Raw genomic sequence first — 18,251 nt, forward strand, 5'->3', positions numbered from 1 at the left:
CGTAGGCCGATCTTGCTGTGTATTGCCCCTTTGCATCCTGGTTCCAATGGATGGTGTCCTGGGTGCCCTCGCTGAACTCGGTTGCAGCTGTGGTGATCTGGCGGTGCAGTCTAATGAACTCTGGCAGCAAAGGCAGTGTGTCCCCGTGCCTAAGGTCCTTTATCCAGTTATCATCCCTGATCGCGTCGCGCACGGTCCGCTTCTTCCTCTTGGAGTGGTTGTAGAGGCCCGGGTATGCCGCAGCAAGGGTGCAGGTTCCAAGCCACCGGGAGTGCCAGAACATGGCCGTCGAACCATCGCCAATTGTCACTGTGGTTGCCGCTGCGAACAGAGCCATGTCCTCGCCGTTGCATGGCGGCAAGGTACCACACCACGGCCGGGAAGGGTCTGTCCAGGCGATCCATAACCATCTGAGCCTCAAAGCGCGACTAAATCGCTCTAGATCAGGGATTCCCATGCCTCCATGCATGGTCGGCGAGCACACCGTCGACCAGTTCACCTTGCAACTAGCTCCGGTGATCTCCTCCTGCTTCCACGAAAATTTCCTCCTGCACTTATCAATGTCTTTCAGTAGCTTCTTGGGGATCAGCAGAACTGTGAGTGCAAAAGTTGGCATGGCACTGAGCACACATCTAACAAGAATCCTCCGGCTAGCAATAGGCAGCAGTCTGCCTTTCCATCCCGCTAGTCTTTCCCTAAGCCTATCTATGATGAATTGTAGATGCACTAGCCTTAATCTAGAAGTGGTAATGGGCAGGCCGAGGTAGGTGGCTGGGAAGGTGCCTATTGCACCTCCAAAATTTTGTAGCACGCCCTCGAGGTCGACGTTGTCACATCTAATAGGTAGGGCTGATGACTTTGTGGGGTTTATATGAAGGCTCGTGGATTCGCCGAAGCTATGAAGAATGTCGAGTAGCGCATCGATCTCCTATTTTATTGGGTTTGCAAAGATTACAGCGTCGTCAGCGTAAAGACTGACTCTAAGCTTGAGCTCTCTGCCGGGCAAGGGGGCAAGGAGCTGTCGGTGCGTGGCTTCTTCTAAGAGATGATGGAGCGGGTCAATCGCCAATATGAACAGGAAGGGTGATAGGGGGTCCCCTTGCCGGAGTCCTCGACGGTGCCTGATCTTGCGTCCCGACGAGCCGTTGAGGAGGAAGGATGAGGATGAGGTGGCGAGGAGTAGAGCTATCCAGTCTCTCCACCGGGCACTGAATCCCAACTTTTGCATCAGTTCAAGGATGTACTCCCAGGATACATTATCGAAAGCTTTGGCAATGTCTAGCTTAAGCAGTATTGCAGGGGTCTTTTTCTTGTGTAGAGCTTTGACGCAATTCTGGACGTACAGGAAACTATCATGGATGCATTTGGTGCGAAGGAAAGCCGACTGGGCCGGGGAGACAAGGGTGTGGATGACCGTGGCCAGCCTCATCGACAGGACTTTGGAAATAAGCTTGGCGATGGAGTGGATCAGGCTAATGGGCCTATAATCGCTAATGGTGGATGCCCCATCTTTTTTGGCAGGAGGGCTACTATGGCTGCGTTGAGCATGGCAAAGTTTCTGCCAGCGAGGTTGTAGAACTGAGAGAAGGCCGCCATGATGTCGCTTTTGATCAGCGCCCAACAGGATCTAAAGAAGGTGCCGGAGAAACCATCCGGCCCCGGAGATCGCTCGGCCGGGGAGGACTTGATCGCTAGCCACACTTCTTCCTCGGTGAAAGGGTTGTCGAGGCCACCATCGTGAATTTGTGGTAGTTCGAGTGCATTCCAGTTGATGGTGGCACTCCGCGGCGCTGTGGAGCCTAGCAAGGAGTGGAAACGATCATGGATCATCCTCTCCTTGTCCTCCTGTGCAGTGACCGTCCCAGCTGGCCCGTGCAACGCATGTATGAAGTTTTTGCGTGCTCTGGACTAATCTTTGCCTGAAAAAAGCAGTCGGTGCATCACCAGCCCGGAGCCAGGTTATTCGGGACGCCTGCCTTTTTCGTGCTCTCTCTACTTCAGCCAGGCCTAGGATTCTTAGCTTAAGCGCTTTGCGCAGATGGAATTCATCGTCAGAGAGGGTCCTAGATTCCTGTGCTATGTCTAATCTCAGCACGATTTCCGAAGCGAGGTGCAAATGGAGGCGCGCGTCACTGAACAGTGACTTGCTCTAAATCTTCAGGTCCTTAGCCACTCTATTCATTTTTGTGTTAAGCCTAGCAAAAGCACAACACTCTGTCGTAGGTCGATTCCATGCCCTGTCTACTGTCTCATGGAAGTGTGGGTGTTGGGGCCAGAAGGACTCGAATCTGAATCTAGCCCGTCGTCGAGGGGCTGCCGTAGCTGCAAGCAGCAAAGGGCAGTGGTCGGAGCACGAGGTGGATGCGGCGTGCAGCAGGTGCGTTGGGAACAGGCTTTCCCATGCAATCATGCAGAAGAACTTGTCAATACTGACAAGGGTCGGGTTTCTCCGCTCGTTGCTCCAAGTGAAGCGGCGATTCTTGCATTTGATCTCATGAAGGCCCCCTGCATCAATGGCCGCTCGAAACTTGCCGATGATCCTACGATTGATGTTGCTATTGCTTTTGTCCCTAGCCTCATATATAATGTTGAAATCGCCATTAATCAGCCAGGCCTCTCCTGGCTGGGGAGCTACCCTAACGATTTCGGCAAGGAAATCATCCTTGCGAATCTCATCTGCTGGCCCGTAGACCGTTGTCAGCCAGAAGTAGTCCTGGGCTCCGATTAAACTAACTTTAGCCGTGATGGAGAACTGGCCTATTGCGTGGGTTTGAATGGAGACAGTGTTGGAGTTCCAGAAAATGGCGATTCCTCCTCGTGTTCCCATGGCAGGCAGCACGGCGCAATCATCTAGCCTACTACCTCCGATTTCCTTTGCTATCGCTGGCGACCAGTTTTCGATCTTTGTCTCCTGGAGACAGAGAATAGCTAACCTATGCGTGCTTGCAGCCTCACAAACTATAGAACGTCGAGCCGGCGTGTTTAGGCCTCTAATGTTCCAGCTCATTATTGGGCATGGCGTGCTATCCATTGGCAAACGGAGGGGCGCTCATGAGATGAACTACAGGTGCAACGCGCAAGTAAAACCATCGACGACTGTGGATCATTGAAGGGAAAACCGGGTACACCATCCATCTATCCTGGGGTTGCCGGCGGCCACCAATAGGCCCAAGATCCCGTCGGCAAACTCTAAACCTCCTACTGCAGCTACTGTTACAAGGTTGCAGAAACATAACTAAAACTAACATCACCAGACACATGGCTGGCCGTCGTCGACGGGGGACACTAGCGGAGACTACTGGCATGGCGCGTTGGATGGCCCCGGGGCCTCATCCTCTTTGGCCCCCGCAATGACTTTGAGAGCACGAGCGTCGAGGCGGGTGAGCTTGGCAATGGCAGCAATGTCGGCGTTCGAGAGCGGCTCGTCGAATCGGCGGATGAGAGCCTCAGCCGCCCGAGCCGTCATCTTCTCCTTTGGGCCAAGGATCCCCAGCCTGTGCACGATGCGTAGCGTGGCCCTTTACGAGACCGGCACCGTTGAGGGGTTGCCGGCCTGCCTTGCACTCTGCCTGGTTGGCTTTGGGGTGACTCGAGCCTTAGTAGGCGTCTTGTCCCTGGCCGGCGGCTTGCTAATCACCACGCAGGACAGGGGGTGAGGAGGGGCTGCGTCTTCGTTTCTTCTTCTTCACCTAGCAGCTGCATCTCCGTGACCTTCTGGGTGACCTCTCCCAGCTGCAGCTCGTGCGTGCATGCCCCCTGGGGTGTGTGGCATGCAAGTGAGAGCGCAGGCCCCAGGTCGATGGATTCGTCAGTGCCCTCGCCGTCTTCCTAGGTGAAGGTGAGCGGCCTGTCGAGCTTGGCGGCAATGATCTTGTCAATCTTCGAGGCTTGGTCGTCGGGCCGGGGCGGGGGCGTCAATGTCTTCTTTTCGCCTTCAAAGAAATCGGCCACCGGGTCCGCTGCAGGTGCCGGGGCAGGAGGCGGGGCTAGCTTGCGTGGCGGAGTGGACAGGGAGATGGCATCTGAGGCCCCCTTCCCCGCACCGGACTGCTTGCGTCCAACTGGCTCCTTGCTTCTGGTCTTGGACGGGCGGGCGTGCGCGCCGGGCTGCGCCATCGTACTGCGCCTAGCGGGGGCGAGCGGCAGCTCTTTGTCCTGGCACAAGTGCCTGCCGCGAGGCGCACCCTGACGGTGGCGGGAGGTGGGGGTGCGGCTGCGATGGCGATCATGGGGCGCCGGGGCAGCCGCTGGAGCAGGGTCTCGTGCGCGCCCCATGCCCAGGAGCGTGTCCTTCCATGATCGTCGTCTGTGTCCAGGGTCATCTCCATCGTGGTCGCGCCTGACTCCGCCCGAAGACGCGTCCCGGCAGCCCCCAGTTGCCGCACGGGACCGCGAACGCATGGACAACGCAGGCTCCAGGCCGCGCCGGCTGTCCTCCACCCGTGGCGTCCAGACGCCAGTCTCGATATAGGGGTACGGGCGCTCGTCAGGCTCGTCGTCGTTGGAGGGAATGCCGCTCCGGGGGGAACGGGATGACCGCTGCGAGAGCGGTGTCCAGTCCTGCACACGATCAAGGTGGAGCAGGAGATCGTACTGCAGTAGCTCGGGGGGGTGGCGCTACCGCACGGCTCGGGGGGGAGTAACCCAGCATATCATGGACTTGCCGTTCAATCTCATCCTTCTGTGCCGGCGAGTAGCGGTACAGTTTGGTGTTGATGGGTGTAGTGCCTGGCTCCAGATTAAGATTAATTCCATGATCGTACTAACGGCGCGGGGGCAAGGTTGTTGGTTCAGTAAACATGTCCTGATATTCAAACAAGACATTCTGAATATTTGGTGGGACAGTTGCAGCTTGTGTTTCGTCAGTCTTCTCAATGGTAACCAAAGCTGCTATCCAAATATCATTAGCTACCTCCATGCGATATAACTCGTATGCATCCAATTCAGAAATGGGAGGCAGATCTGTTGTTTTGACTCCTTGCAACAGAACTGTTTTGCCCTCGGTGTCGAACTGAATTGTCTTCAATTGCCAGTGACACGACATTGGGCTGTGAGCTGAAAGCCAGTCAATGCCCAGAACACCGTCGTACGGACTCAGTGGGAGCACGCGAATATCAGTGTGGAAGGTGCGGCCGGGCACTTGCCATGCCAATTGGTGCACAATCTTGTTGCAGAGGAACCGCTGTCCATTGGCCATGCGAACTAAAACCGAGGGTAGTTTGTCAGTTTGTGCAGAAAGCCGGGCGGCAAAGGACTCACTGATGAAACTGTGAGAGCTTCTCGAGTCAACCAGCAACAGCATGATCTGATCGCCCACTGTGCCCGCAGGCGAATGGTGGAAGGGCCTTCCTCGCCGGAAACTGCATGTTGACTTAGAGAGCAACATTCAGGTTCGTGCGAAGCTGGTGCATCCAGAAGCTGCATCGCATGCACTGTGTCGTCAGACAGAATTTCACCGAATTCGCCCACCTCGGTCATCAGGATCTGTCCCGTGTGCTTGCACTGGTGCTCGCGGGAGTATTTGTCACCGCAGCGGAAACACAGGCCGTTGGCTCATCGGAACTCCGGCAGTTGCCGTTCTCTGGCAAAGACATCGGCCGTCGGCGCGGGGCTGCTGCTGCATGTGCTGGAACGGGGGCTGCTGCCATTGGGGGCAGCGGTGGACGACCCACTGGTACGATCCGATGGCGCGGGGCGCATTGTTTCTCCAGCCCGTCTTCCTAGATTCGCGCGAACACTGCGGCTCGCGTGATGCTGGAAGGAGCCTATAAGCGCACGTCGAGCCGTAGCTCGTCCTTGAGCCCAATCAGAAACTGGGAGATGAAAAACTGCGTGCTCAAGGTTGGATCCAAGGACAGAAGATGGTACATCAGTGTCTCGAATTGCTGACGATATTCCTGCACACTCCCTGTCTGGCGCAACTGAACCAATTGGTGCATCTATGCCTCAAACTCTTCTGGCCCGAATTCCTCCCCAACAGTCGCGCGGAACACTGTCAAGAACAGCCCTGGATGTTTCTGACGGTGTGCCTACAGCCACATCGCTGCTAGTCCGTCCATGTACGGAGAGGCCGTGGTGACCCAGCTGTGTGGTGGCACACGGTACAAATCGACGTATGACATGCACCGCTCGAGCCATATGCATGGAGCGTCGCCGTCGAACCGTGGGAAGTCGTGCTTGGGCGGCTTGGTGTACAGATCGGTCCGCGATCCCGATCGGTGGCCGTGGGTGATGGCTGGAGTAGCAGAGGCGGGCCATGGTTGACGAGCCGCGCGAGTGGCAGCTGGGCGGCCCCATTCGTGTAGAGGGGCAGTGGCGCGGGGCAGGTTGGCGGGGGAGGTGGCGGTGGTGGTGGTGCGGGCGCGGAGGAGCCCGCCATCGTAAGAATACCTGATGGCGACATGGCGGCGGTGTTGTGCGAGGCGGTGGGGTCGACCGTTGGCGCGGCCTTGCGGGCCTCATCCACATCTGCTTGGGTGAGGTCGACCTGCTTAGAGTGATGTTTGAGCTTGGTGGATACCTGCTCGTTGTAGGGGAGCTGCGCTTGATGTCGTTCGTCGGATGTCTTCTGGTTCGCATTGAGGCGGCGGATGACCGTCTCGAGCAAGTTCTGCAACTTTATCGATGATCTCCGTCATCGCCTCGAGGACGCGGTGGGTCTGCGTCGAGGGTTTGGATGGCACCGTGGTCTCGCTCCAAATCATCCGAACCCCGAGCAGGATTTCGGGCGAGCTCATCGGAACGGCTCGCACCTGACCCGGTGGATTTTACCGGCGATCGAGAGGGTATGAGATCAGCGGCAACAGTGAGGTGGTGGGAAAAAATTTCTAGGCTCTGATTATCAGATTGTCATCACCCGAGTGAGAAGGGGATCGAGAAGGGAGATAGGCGAGGAGAGCGCGAGCTTGGAGAAGGGGAAAGGGAAACTAGTTGATATTTCCATCGCTGCCTCACACACTGGTCATCGTACAATTTATAGCTGCCCACCCGGGCTAGCCAACCTGGCCTTGGGCCCAACACATTACACGGCCTTCGGCCCAACACACACCACTCTCTTTCTGTTGCGGACTGAACTACACTTTCAGTCCGCTGCAGATATGTCATCTGGAGTCGTGACAGCAGACTTGACTAATCCAAGACATAGTGAATCAGACGTCCTTCTCTTTTCCAAAGTACTAATATACCATGCATATGTGATATGTCAAGGCGAATCCTCATCAACCGTTGGCGCAACTCTAGCAAGGCGTTGATTGTTCTGGTACACATACCTGTTGGCCCAGTACAGGTAGTTGAGGAAGCCGAGCAATCCGATAACAGCCACAACCCAGTAGAACAGGTCAAGATGACTAGTGTTCAAGCTTGCACCCTCGAGCCAGCCTACCCGGTGACCATGCCTTGTCGCCGCGTTCACAGCATCCACCAGGAACGTGGCCATCAACGACGCGAGCCCCAGATCACACCAGAACAGCGCCGTGGCGATCGACTTCATGCCCCATGGCGCCTCACTGTTGAAGAACTCGAGCAGCCCGGTGAACGACGTCACATCCGACACGCCGAGCAGGAAGAACTGAGGTGCGAGCCAGAAAAGGGACATCTGCACCTCAGCCCCCTTCCTCTTTTTCTCGACGACTGCCGCGATGACGCAGGCAAGTATCATGGAGGCAAAGCCTATGCCGATGCGCTGCAAGTGGGTGATGCCGCCTCTGTAGCCCGTGCGCCTTCGCAGGAACGGCACGATGAACTGGTCATAGACCGCAAGCATCAACATCTGGAATGTGATGGGGATGACGAAGAGTGTCGCCGGGGAAACGTTGATCTTGCCGAGCCTCGTGTTGGTCAAGCCACCTTGCTGCACCGTGAACGTGAAGAGGATGATGCTCGATATGTATCCAATCACGGAGCTGATGAAGATGGGAAGCATGCGGAGCACAATCTTGGTCTCCTCCACCTTGGTCACGCTGCAGACCAACCAGTCCCCCTTTTCACCACGGTTGATGCAAGCTTTATCAAGAAATCTGGCACCATGCATCACAGAGTTAGGGAATGGATTCTCAAAACTCTATGGGGTACGCTACTCTCTATGGCAGCTTGATAAGTGCAAGTAATTAAAAACATGGTTCGATTCACCGAGTCTTACTTCAGACTGTTTGTTTGAGAGAGCGAGCCATTGTTATCTGTCCCCACCTCGGTACTGCTTTCATGTGCTTCTTCTAGCTCCTCACTAACTTCAATCTTCCTGTTTCGGAAGGCAACCACAAGAACCTGGGAGAAGCAAAATTGAAGTCAACACAAGCAACATACCATTATGTTTTGAGCCAGGAAGTAGCATGTACCACCTGCAGTATTCGAGTCAGAGGACTTCCTTGTGGTACTTGGTTGCGGTAGAAAGGGAGACCAGCAGCAACTACGAGCAATCCGAGCAGAACTATGACGGCACACAACCCTAGTGCGATATCCCACCCTTTGTAGTTTTGGAGCCACACTATGAGAATCAGCCCTACGAAACCTCCAAAAGAGATTCCAAAGGTATACCAGTTAAAGAAGCTGGACTGCTGATGGGACTCTTTGGGATCTTCATGGTCAAATTGGTCTGCTCCAAGGGATGGCAAGCAAGCCCGTATACAACCATCACCAAATGCACTCAGATACAAGCCTACATACAATAAGGCAGCGTTCTTGCCCTGGACCTCTTTGCAATTGTTTGGCTCTGCTACAATATTGCAAGGGGGTGGATGGAGGGAAGGTAGGTAGGCTTGCAGTGCGAGTAGTCCGTATCCCTGCACAAATTAATGCATGCTCGATCAATTGTGCTACAATAACATTACATATCTTAGTTCCCTACTTGAATGCGGATTAATGTTGGCATGAAGGAAGTCCTCATTTATCGCCGTTAATAAGTGGGTTTCATTGTCAAGGATATGCCAAAGTATGTACTGTATCTTTCGCCTGAGTTGAGTTATATGAAAACATGACAAGTTATAAGGCAGTTTTAAGTTTCAGCATACTGCCGGTATGCTAAAGGCACATCGCTGTTTTAGTAAGGTATATTTATACTCCACTCTCACCATGCTGCTTACAATTTTGTACACCCAAAATTGATTGTTGCTTATGGTTTGTGTCTATCACAGTAGATACCAGGCTAAATGGTTGGAGGATATTTCCTCTTCTTCTTTTCAAACAATTGTTCTCACTGATTTTGTTAACGAAATCATGGCTCTATTTTGCCTTTTCAAAAAATAAATGTATCCCAAGTTCCCAAACAAATTTCAGTTTTGGAAATTTACATCAGAATTGCAGACAACACTTCAAATTTGGTGCCCTTTCAAAAAAGAATTCAAATTTGGTGAGGCCACATCGAAATGAAGAAAATTACAATAATAAAACAAATCAAATCTATGGTACTATGTTAGTCATTTTTAGCACTTATCAGAGTATAATTTTAAGATAATAGGATTTCATATTCACTTCTTTCTACTGATAAAGCTGCATATGTTTAACATAATTCATAAAGAAACACATGTTTTATTGCCGTCTCTGTTATTGGCTGGTTCTAGTTAAACAAAGAATAACTCCTTTGAGTCAGTAGAAAAATAGAAATCATGTAGATAACTGAACAGATGAAGCTGCATAGTTTTGGCGCAAGTGATGCATAGAAATCATGTATATTACCAGAAACATAAATGGACCAATGAGGAGCATAGTTTTGGCGCGAGTGATGTAGGAGTCAGAGAGGAAAGCTCCGATCATTGCAAACCCGGATGTGGCGCCAAAGAAATTAGCAGCTGTAGTCACTGAGCCCGAAACCCCCATATGCATTGTTCCGTGGAGATAAGTAACCATATTCAGCACGTTTGGGACAATAACCACGTTTGTTACCACAGTCAGAACTGCAAATGGGAAACAACGTACAAAAGTGATTCAATGTCTTAAACTCAGAAGCTTACAATGAGATATTGTATGTGCAAGCATGTGTAAACATGCATGCAAATAAGGACTCGGCCTGTATAGTGACTTAATTACCATACAAAAACCATGCTGCTCTGACTCCACCGTGCACCTCTTTGTTGATGGTTTTCCCCCTCCAATTCACAAAGACTCCAAGTGCCATGGCGCTTCTTCTTCCCCCTTCTGACTCACTACTGCTTGTCTGCGTGCCTCTTGCATGCCTCAACATAAGAGGAGTATATATAGAAGGTGGATATTCATATTCAGAGGACTGATAGCATCTGCAGGACCAATCAAAGATTCTGGCTTATTTTATCCCGTCATTACCCACTTGAATTACATTGCTTCTACTTGCCACTCCCTCCGTCCGAAAATACTTGTCATCAAAATGGATAAAAAGAGATGTATCTAGAACTAAAATACGTCTATATGCATCTCCTTTTATCCATTTTGATGAATAGTATTTCCGGACGGAGGTAGTATTTTCTACCAAGTAAAAGGTACATGTGAGTATGTGACCCTATCACAAGTACCAACAACTAGCACATTTTGCTATCAATGTGTCACTATCCTGAGAGCAACATTTTGCAAGTTAGCTCATAATCCATCAATTTTTTCGAGCACAAGTTCTTTTTTTATGGTAGTGCACCTTGACTGATTCATGAAGTGGAAATCCCGCATCTGGGACAAACATGATAACTACGTATATGAGAACTTAGAACTACAACAAAACAAATTATTAGAAGAAGACGCCAAACCTACAATGACAAACAAAACAAACAAAAGTGCTTAATTTTTTCCCTATATTTCAAACTCAAAACAGGGGGGGTAGTACAGTGCAAATGAAGAGTACAGTGCAAATGCATCACAGGAGGGGTAGGTTCCTCATGAAGAGTTGCAGGATGCGTGGCCAGCGCTGCCTCCTCTTCCTCACGCAGCTGCATGGCGTGTCTTCCCGCAAGTCCTTTTCAGATTGACCGCGTGTAGACGAGAATTAATCTGAATCAATTCCGCCGTCGCTCGTATCCAAGCTTCTCCTCCGTTATTGTTTGTCCAATGTGGTCAGCCGTCCGAGCTCCGAGATCCTCGTATTGTCCGTCCATGTATGTCGGCCGTCGCTCGTACCCGAGCTTCTCCTCCGTTATTGTTTGTCCATGTATGTGGTGTCCGAGCTCCGAGATCCTCGTATTATCCGTCCATGTATGTCCGCCGTCCATGGCTCCTCCTCCGAGGCATATTGCCGCCCATGGTCCGTTGTCTGTTCCTTTTCGTTCTTGGTGAGCTTCTCTTTCTTGTTGATTCACCCAGTCACCTGTGTATAAGTCAGATGAGGTTTGGTCCAAAAGAGCGATGTGGGAATAATAATCCAACAGCCGAGAGTGCCAATAGAGAAGATAGACACTCAAGACACATTCATTGCTTTTTTACCATATATCATTAATACCGTTAAGGTCCATGGCTGTGCATACAGAGCCCCATATTTCAGAATTCGCTGTTTTGATATGATCTGAGACGGATCCTGTTCCGCGTATCATCATGCACTGATGCAGCTTATTTTGGCTATGTTTATCATTATCATGAATTATCAATGTCAACCTTGTTTATTGTGCTATTGGCCTCTAGTGTACTTCAATATTGTTCTATTTTGAAAAGAAAATGTGTTACTTACCGCTAAACATTGCCCTGCAGGAAATAGAAGCTGGATATCTAAGATGCTCGAATTCATTGTAAAACTAATTCTATGTAATGTGCTGCAAGGCCTAGTAAAAAAGGCCTGAGTGAGCTAGGTTGGTTCGTCGTGGGGGTTGTCCGGCCTACCCCCTGGCAAACGACCAGAATCTGTCGCTGGGGCTGGTCCCCCTACCGATCGATTTCGTTTGATCGGCCCTCCTTCCTGGAGGTCGAACGCCAGTTATTGGGGTCCTAAAAGGATTGCACAAAACATATAGGGACGGATTGAAACTTATATCAGACATCATCAGATGAGTTTTAGATGACGAGAGAGAGAGAGAGAGAGAGAGAGAGAGAGAGAGAGAGAGAGAGAGAGAGAGAGAGAGAGAGAGAGAGAGAGAGAGAGAGAGATACCTCACAAAATGAGGCTGCTGCAACGAACCGGAACAGTCAAAAAGACAAGAAAACAAAAACAGAAAGATTTTTTTTAGTATAAACATACTTTTCTTTATTCATCAATCTTGCCACGCACATCAGCCAAAAAATAAAGTAGGATGTTTTTGAATATGCACGCAACGCACATGGACCATAACACAGAATCACGCCATGAAAGGCCCATCAAATAACCCCATTATAAATAAACATAAAACACACTCCATCATCTCCCCAATCCACCATACTAAATATTCCATTAGTTCCAAAATACAAGGGGTATTAGTCCTTTGGAAAGTCATTTTTTTTAACTTTGACCAAGTCTAGAGCCAAAAATATCGACATCCACAATATTAAGCCAAAAAAATATGAAAATTCATTTCATGATGAATCAAATAACACCAATTTGATATTACGATTTTGATATATTTTTTCATAAATTTGATCAAACTCAAAAAGGTTGAACTTTTCAAAAAAAAAGTAATATGCCTTATCTTTTAAAACAAAACGAGTAATATTTTTAAAGAATCTCAACAACACCAACGGCGCAGCAAAGCGCGTCCAACCCTTCTAGTATGCATGCAATGCACATGGACCAGCCCACACCACCATGCTACCCACACACGTTTGGTGCGGGGCTCGATCACGCTGCAAAATCTATTTGACGCCAAAATCACTAATCTAGGAGTACTCCTTCCAAAGATCACTCCCCCTCTCCAGGTTGTGACAATTGGGTGCTACATGTGCGCCACTTATCGCAACCTGAGAGTTTTCCCATTTTTTCATAGATCCATTTATTCAAAATATTTTATCTATTAAATCGTCCGTCCAAATCTTGAACCATTTTCACAGTTGGATTCCTGCATCAAGATCTTCAAAACTAGATTCCATGTTGATAGGTTTTGTCGAACTTTTTTTCACGAAAAAACCGAACCAGAAGCATGTTTTTTTTTCTCTTTTTGGAAGCCGTTTCCGAGAGTGGAAGCAAATCTGTGCCTCTCCGCGGAAGTAAAACCGCGCCTCTTACGAAAGAAAAAGAAGAGAGAGAAAACACGTTTTTTTCGTTTTCTGGAGGCCTGACCGTCCCTCTCGCGCAAGCAAAACCATACCTCTCATGGAAGAGAAAAAAGAGAAGACACGTTTTTTTGCTTCCGAGAGGCACGGCCGTACCTCTCACGGAAGCAAAACTGTGCCACTCATGAAAGAAACAAAAAAGAAAACATGTTCTTTTTGGTTTCCGAGAGGCCCGGCCCTGCCTCTTGCGGAAGCAAAACCGTACCTCTCATAGAAGAAAAACATTGCCTCTCACGAAAGACACATTCTTTTAACAAATTGTTTTGTCGAAAAGCTAAGAAAGACCAGCGAAAAACCGAAAAGTCAAAAAAAAACTAAACTAAAAAGCAGAAAACGCGTGCAGAAAAATAAAAAAAAATATCCGAAGGGGAGCGCCTAGAGAACGACATGTGGCGGCGGCTGGCATGCTCTCAGCCGACCCCATGTGATCATTGTGGAGGCTCCCAAAGAAGCGGTCCTCAACTAGTTGCTCTCATTTGGCGCTTAAGTCACCAAATACAGTGTTAAGGTACCCCCTCGCTTCCCCGTCATTCGTTACGGGGCGGCCCATCTAGGAGTCGTGTGAGGTACTTTTTTTCCAGAAGCCCTCCTAGTTTTGTGAAGCTTCCCAACTGGTTTTTCTTTCGGTTTTTGTCTGGAATTTTTTTTTGTTTTTCCTGTTTTCAATTCACAATTATTTCTCAAATTCGTGAACCTTTTCTCAAACTTGTGAAATTTTCTCAAATTCAAAAACTTTTTTATATTTGAGATTTTTTTCAAAATTTCTGAACATTTTTTTGTTCACAATTCTTTTTCAAATTTGTGATATTTTTCCAAATTTCCTGAACTTTTCTGTATTCGCGAACAAATTTTCAAATGTGTGAACATTTTTGTATTCGTGAACTTTTCTGTATTTTGTAAACTTGCTAAAATAAAATAAGAAGTTAACGGTCATTGGCCAAAGGTCAGACGGTCAACCAATGGACGATTTTTTTTTTGAGGAAAATCCCAAGAACAAGCTAGCAACGATAGGCCGAGTCTGCAACCGGCCGAACGAAGCGTGTGTTCTTAATGGGCCAGCCCAACAGACCTCACGCCTTAGCGGCGACTCATAATACTGGCATATAACGCGCTGACTAGGAGGTCTCCAATCACGCCGCACGAGTGCAGGCTCAAAAAACATGAACTTGAACATTGCGTCACAAAGTCTAGAATTTAGATGTGATATACTCCCTCGGTTCCGAAATACTTGTCGTGGTTTCAGTTCAACGAACGGCAAGTATTTCGAGGCGGAGGTTATTAGCAAATCCGTTTCTCTAAAAAAATCTACAAGTCATGAAAATGCTAGTTTAAGACCTTTTAACACCTTAACTTTTCAATTACACAGAATCGACGTACGAGTCATGAAAATGTGTGCTACTTTTCCCCCCAAAAAGAAAAGAAAATATATGCTACTTAAATAATATAAGACCACAATAGCTACATGTCAATCGCCTGATTTTTAAATTTTGGGTCAATCGATTTTGGTTGAAGGAAGAAACAGGCGCAGGGGGGAAAGAAACTCGCCGGAGGGGAGGAAGAAGCTTGCTAGGCAGGCTACCCCAGTATCTATCTTAGGGTTCAAGGTGGGGATGGTGTTAGCCGGCGGTGATGGGGCTTCGCCGAAGAAAAAGCTCGGTGGGGTGGGGGGGGGGGGATGCTAGAGGGATGGCCGGGGCGGCGGAAGACCGGCGGTGGGGGTGGTTTATGGGAGGGCGGGGCGGTCGCGGGAGGCGGGGGCCGGCGGTTAGGGCTGGGCTGGATCGGCGGGTGAGCGAGAGGAAGAAGAGACGGGAGGTTGAAGACGAACAGCGTACGTTGGTTTTTGATCGAACGGTTCAAAGCGGAGAAGGAGAATCGACTGTCTCTTTTCTGAAATTTCAGTCGACTATCGCCTAGCCGCTCCCATATAAGACCTTCAAAAAAACATCAAGAGGTAGAGCAAAACACATGCCTTACTGCGCTGCATACAACGAGCGTGTTTGGCAAGGTGCGTAGGCGGTATGTCCCGGGCTTACTCGGCACACTACCAAGCACTCCCGAGACAGACAATCCTGGCACTCCCAAAAGAGAGGTTGACCCTCAGGAAACCACATCCTCGTCTCCACATCCAGCTCCAATGCCCCTGTGAGCACCTCCGAGTCCAGGCGGCGTCGGAGGTCATCGGTGAGAACCACGTCGGCGTTGGACACCTCGGCGCTCATCTCCATGGACGCCCACTCGTCGACGCAGAAGTCCGGCACGCGGGCCCATCCCAACACCACGTTGCCGTACAGCACCGTGATCGTGACGTTCTCCCTGCAGGTCTTGACGCTCTGGCCGTTGTGGGCTCGGAGGGTAAGGTCGAACGCCGGGTGGATCACTGCCGGGCCGCCGCCGCCTTGCGGGACGAGGCCGTCCACGGCCGTGAGCTTGACGGAGAAACTCGGGCCGTCGGTCGGAGAAGATGAATACCACCCGCAGACAATGAGAACAAGGGTGACGGCCATGAAGCCAAAGAGGAGGCACGCATCACTTCTCCTCATCGTCGGCGCTTCGGCACCGCCGTTAGCACCTACCATGATGTACGTAGGCTGCGCTATCAGACAACGATCGATCTCGAGGTTAATTATAAGCAATGTGCCACAGCTCGATCGCCTGGTATCTTTATTTGGGGGGTGCCAGCCAGATACACAACGAGTTGGAATCGGGCCGTGCGCGGACACGATGACTATCTCCGGTGTTCAGAGTTAGTTTGTAATGCTTACGGCTGCTCGCCGGCGTCCATCGGACTCTATCTTATATGTGTATACACAGGACTACATGGAGACCAATTTCCTCGTTGACACGATATATACATCACCGCCTCCAAGCTACACGCATATCTTTTTTTTTTCCTATCTAGTAGCAAAAACAGATTGGCCTCGTCGCAAGACGTACCCATGGCCATAGATCATAACGGTCTCCTCGCCTCTTTGAGGGGCGACTCCGATGGCTTCTTCGACAACTGGAAGATTCTCGCCTTGTTCACCTTCCTCGCCCTCTTGGTCTTCGCCTCCGGTTGCATGCTAGCTCACGGCCTGCAGTTTGTTGGGAGGATCAAGTTCTCCATGGAACCCGTCACCTACACCGGGTTCGGGCCGGAGTCCGACCCCGCCACGCCGCCGTCCTTCAACGTCACTCTGCACGCCAAGAGCACGTACCGACGCACGTTCTGCTGGGGCGACGACAGCAGCAGGGGCGCCACCGTGGAAGTGGCCTACTCCGGCGTGGTTATCGCCAAGGCGGACGTCGCACCCTTCTGCGTGCCGGGGAAAGGGGACACCGTGATTGCCGCTACTGTCACCGCCGGGTGGCCGGCTCTGCCCAGAGATTTCCGCGAGCGCATCGAGGGCGACCGACGGCACGGCGGAGTGGATGTGGAGGTGGACCTCAGCTTCGACTGGATGTGGGTGCGTTGCCGCACCACGCTGGATGCAAAGCACGCCTCTCCTACTCCCTGCCAATATTTCAGTTTTATTCCACCAATGAGTTCTGCAGTTATGTAACCATGCATCGCAGCATGAGTTAGCCTATGAGTACATTCGCACCAAGGATTGTGGGCGCGTTTCGCCGTGTGGTTCGCGTTGTTGGGAATTCAAAAAAATGGTTTACTGTAGGGGGGGGGGGGGGGGGGGGGGGGGGGGGGGAGGGCGAGTGTATGTGTTTTTCCCTTTTTATAATGTGGTATTTTTATGGTCTTTCTGGGGTATAATTATGTGTTATCTGCAAATTAGGCCCTGTTTGATAGCAGAGTATTTTTTAGTTTTTTGAGAATACTACAGTTTTTAAGATTATCATAGTTTTATTTACAATGTGTTGTTTGGTTGCTCTTAAAAATTGTGGTTTTAATACTACAATATTAAGCAAACTGTAGTTTTTTCTCCGCATAAAAAAAACCTCAGACCTCTGTTTTAAAAACTGAGCAGAAGGGATAGGCGTGGTTATCTTCTTCCATGGTGTGCTCAACAGCTCGCTCGATCTCAAAAAGAGACCCAACTAGCTCTCACGCCGCCGCCGCCCCGTCGTCTCTCGAAAAACCTCCCTCGGCCTCCGCACTGCCAGTCGCGGACCATGCCCTTGTCGCCGGCTTTCCTCCGCCAAGGCACGACGGCCAGACCCGTTTCGGGGGGTCGCAAGACGTTGGCATGTTCGCGCCATCCACACCGCACCCCTCGGCCCTCATCGACCTCAACGTCACGCCTGGGTCTAGCAGCGGCGGCCGGCCGGCCGTCGAGATGCAAAGAAAGCAAGCACAGGCACCGTTCACGGGCACCATGCCGTCCCCCCGCGTCTTGTTTGACGGAATGCCAACACCAATGTCACCGGTCGACGACCCCTTCTACAACCAGTTCATGGAGGACGTGATCTTCGACGCTGGGCAGGGCCGTGCCTACGACCCCGACGAGACCCAAAGTCAGGATGGCCGCGCCCAGTACGTCCCTGATGAAGAGGCCGACGACCGTGCTGACTACGACCATGGTGACTCGTGGCATGAAGACGATGACATCTATGTCGAAGGTGATGGTGATGAAGAAGAAAGCAATGACGTTGATATTAGTGGCGAGCCATTGTTCATGGACGAGCTGACACAAAGAGCGAAAGCACAAAAGAAGAGGAAGAGCATTCGCACAGGTTCATACACACAAGATGAGGACAAGTTGATTTGCCAAGTTTGAATGGAGATTAGCCAAGATCCCAGGACCGGCGCGCAACAAAAAGGTATTGTTTTTTGGACGAGAGTCCACAAAACATTCCATGAAAGGAAGTTGTTTGAGCCCTACCAATTTACAAGCAACCGTGGCATTGGCTCGATTCACAAGAGATGGTTGTTCATCCAACAAGAGTGCAACAAGTATCAAGCCGCATTTGAGAGCATTGAAGCACGGCCCGTGAGTGCTCTCGGCGTTGGGGACATGGTATGCTCTCCTCTTCCTAGCCCTTTCCTTGCTACGGCCATGAGACTTCGGCCTTGTACATGTTTGCATGTTCACTTGTTGTTGATCATGTGGTGTAGGCGTTTCAATCTTTCGAGGCATTCAAGGCCCGGCACAATGACAAGCCGTTCACACTTACGCATTGTTGGACTATGA

General features: G+C 50.6%; 1 protein-coding gene across 1 annotated transcript; it reads right to left on the reverse strand.

The window, feature by feature from the left end:
• Window positions 1–7,201: 7,201 nt before the first annotated feature.
• LOC123115701 (protein NRT1/ PTR FAMILY 4.5-like) lies at window positions 7,202–10,108 on the reverse strand. Its single transcript, XM_044536807.1, has 5 exons — window positions 10,021–10,108; window positions 9,670–9,887; window positions 8,334–8,777; window positions 8,138–8,262; window positions 7,202–8,015 (listed from the first exon to the last, which is right to left on the reverse strand). Exons 1-5 carry the CDS (start codon window positions 10,106–10,108, stop codon window positions 7,202–7,204), a joined length of 1,689 nt encoding a protein of 562 aa, XP_044392742.1.
• Between the last annotated feature and the right edge of the window lie 8,143 nt (window positions 10,109–18,251).

Source organism: Triticum aestivum, chromosome 5B (assembly GCF_018294505.1).
Source record: "Triticum aestivum cultivar Chinese Spring chromosome 5B, IWGSC CS RefSeq v2.1, whole genome shotgun sequence".
Taxonomy (NCBI): Eukaryota; Viridiplantae; Streptophyta; class Magnoliopsida; order Poales; family Poaceae; genus Triticum; species Triticum aestivum.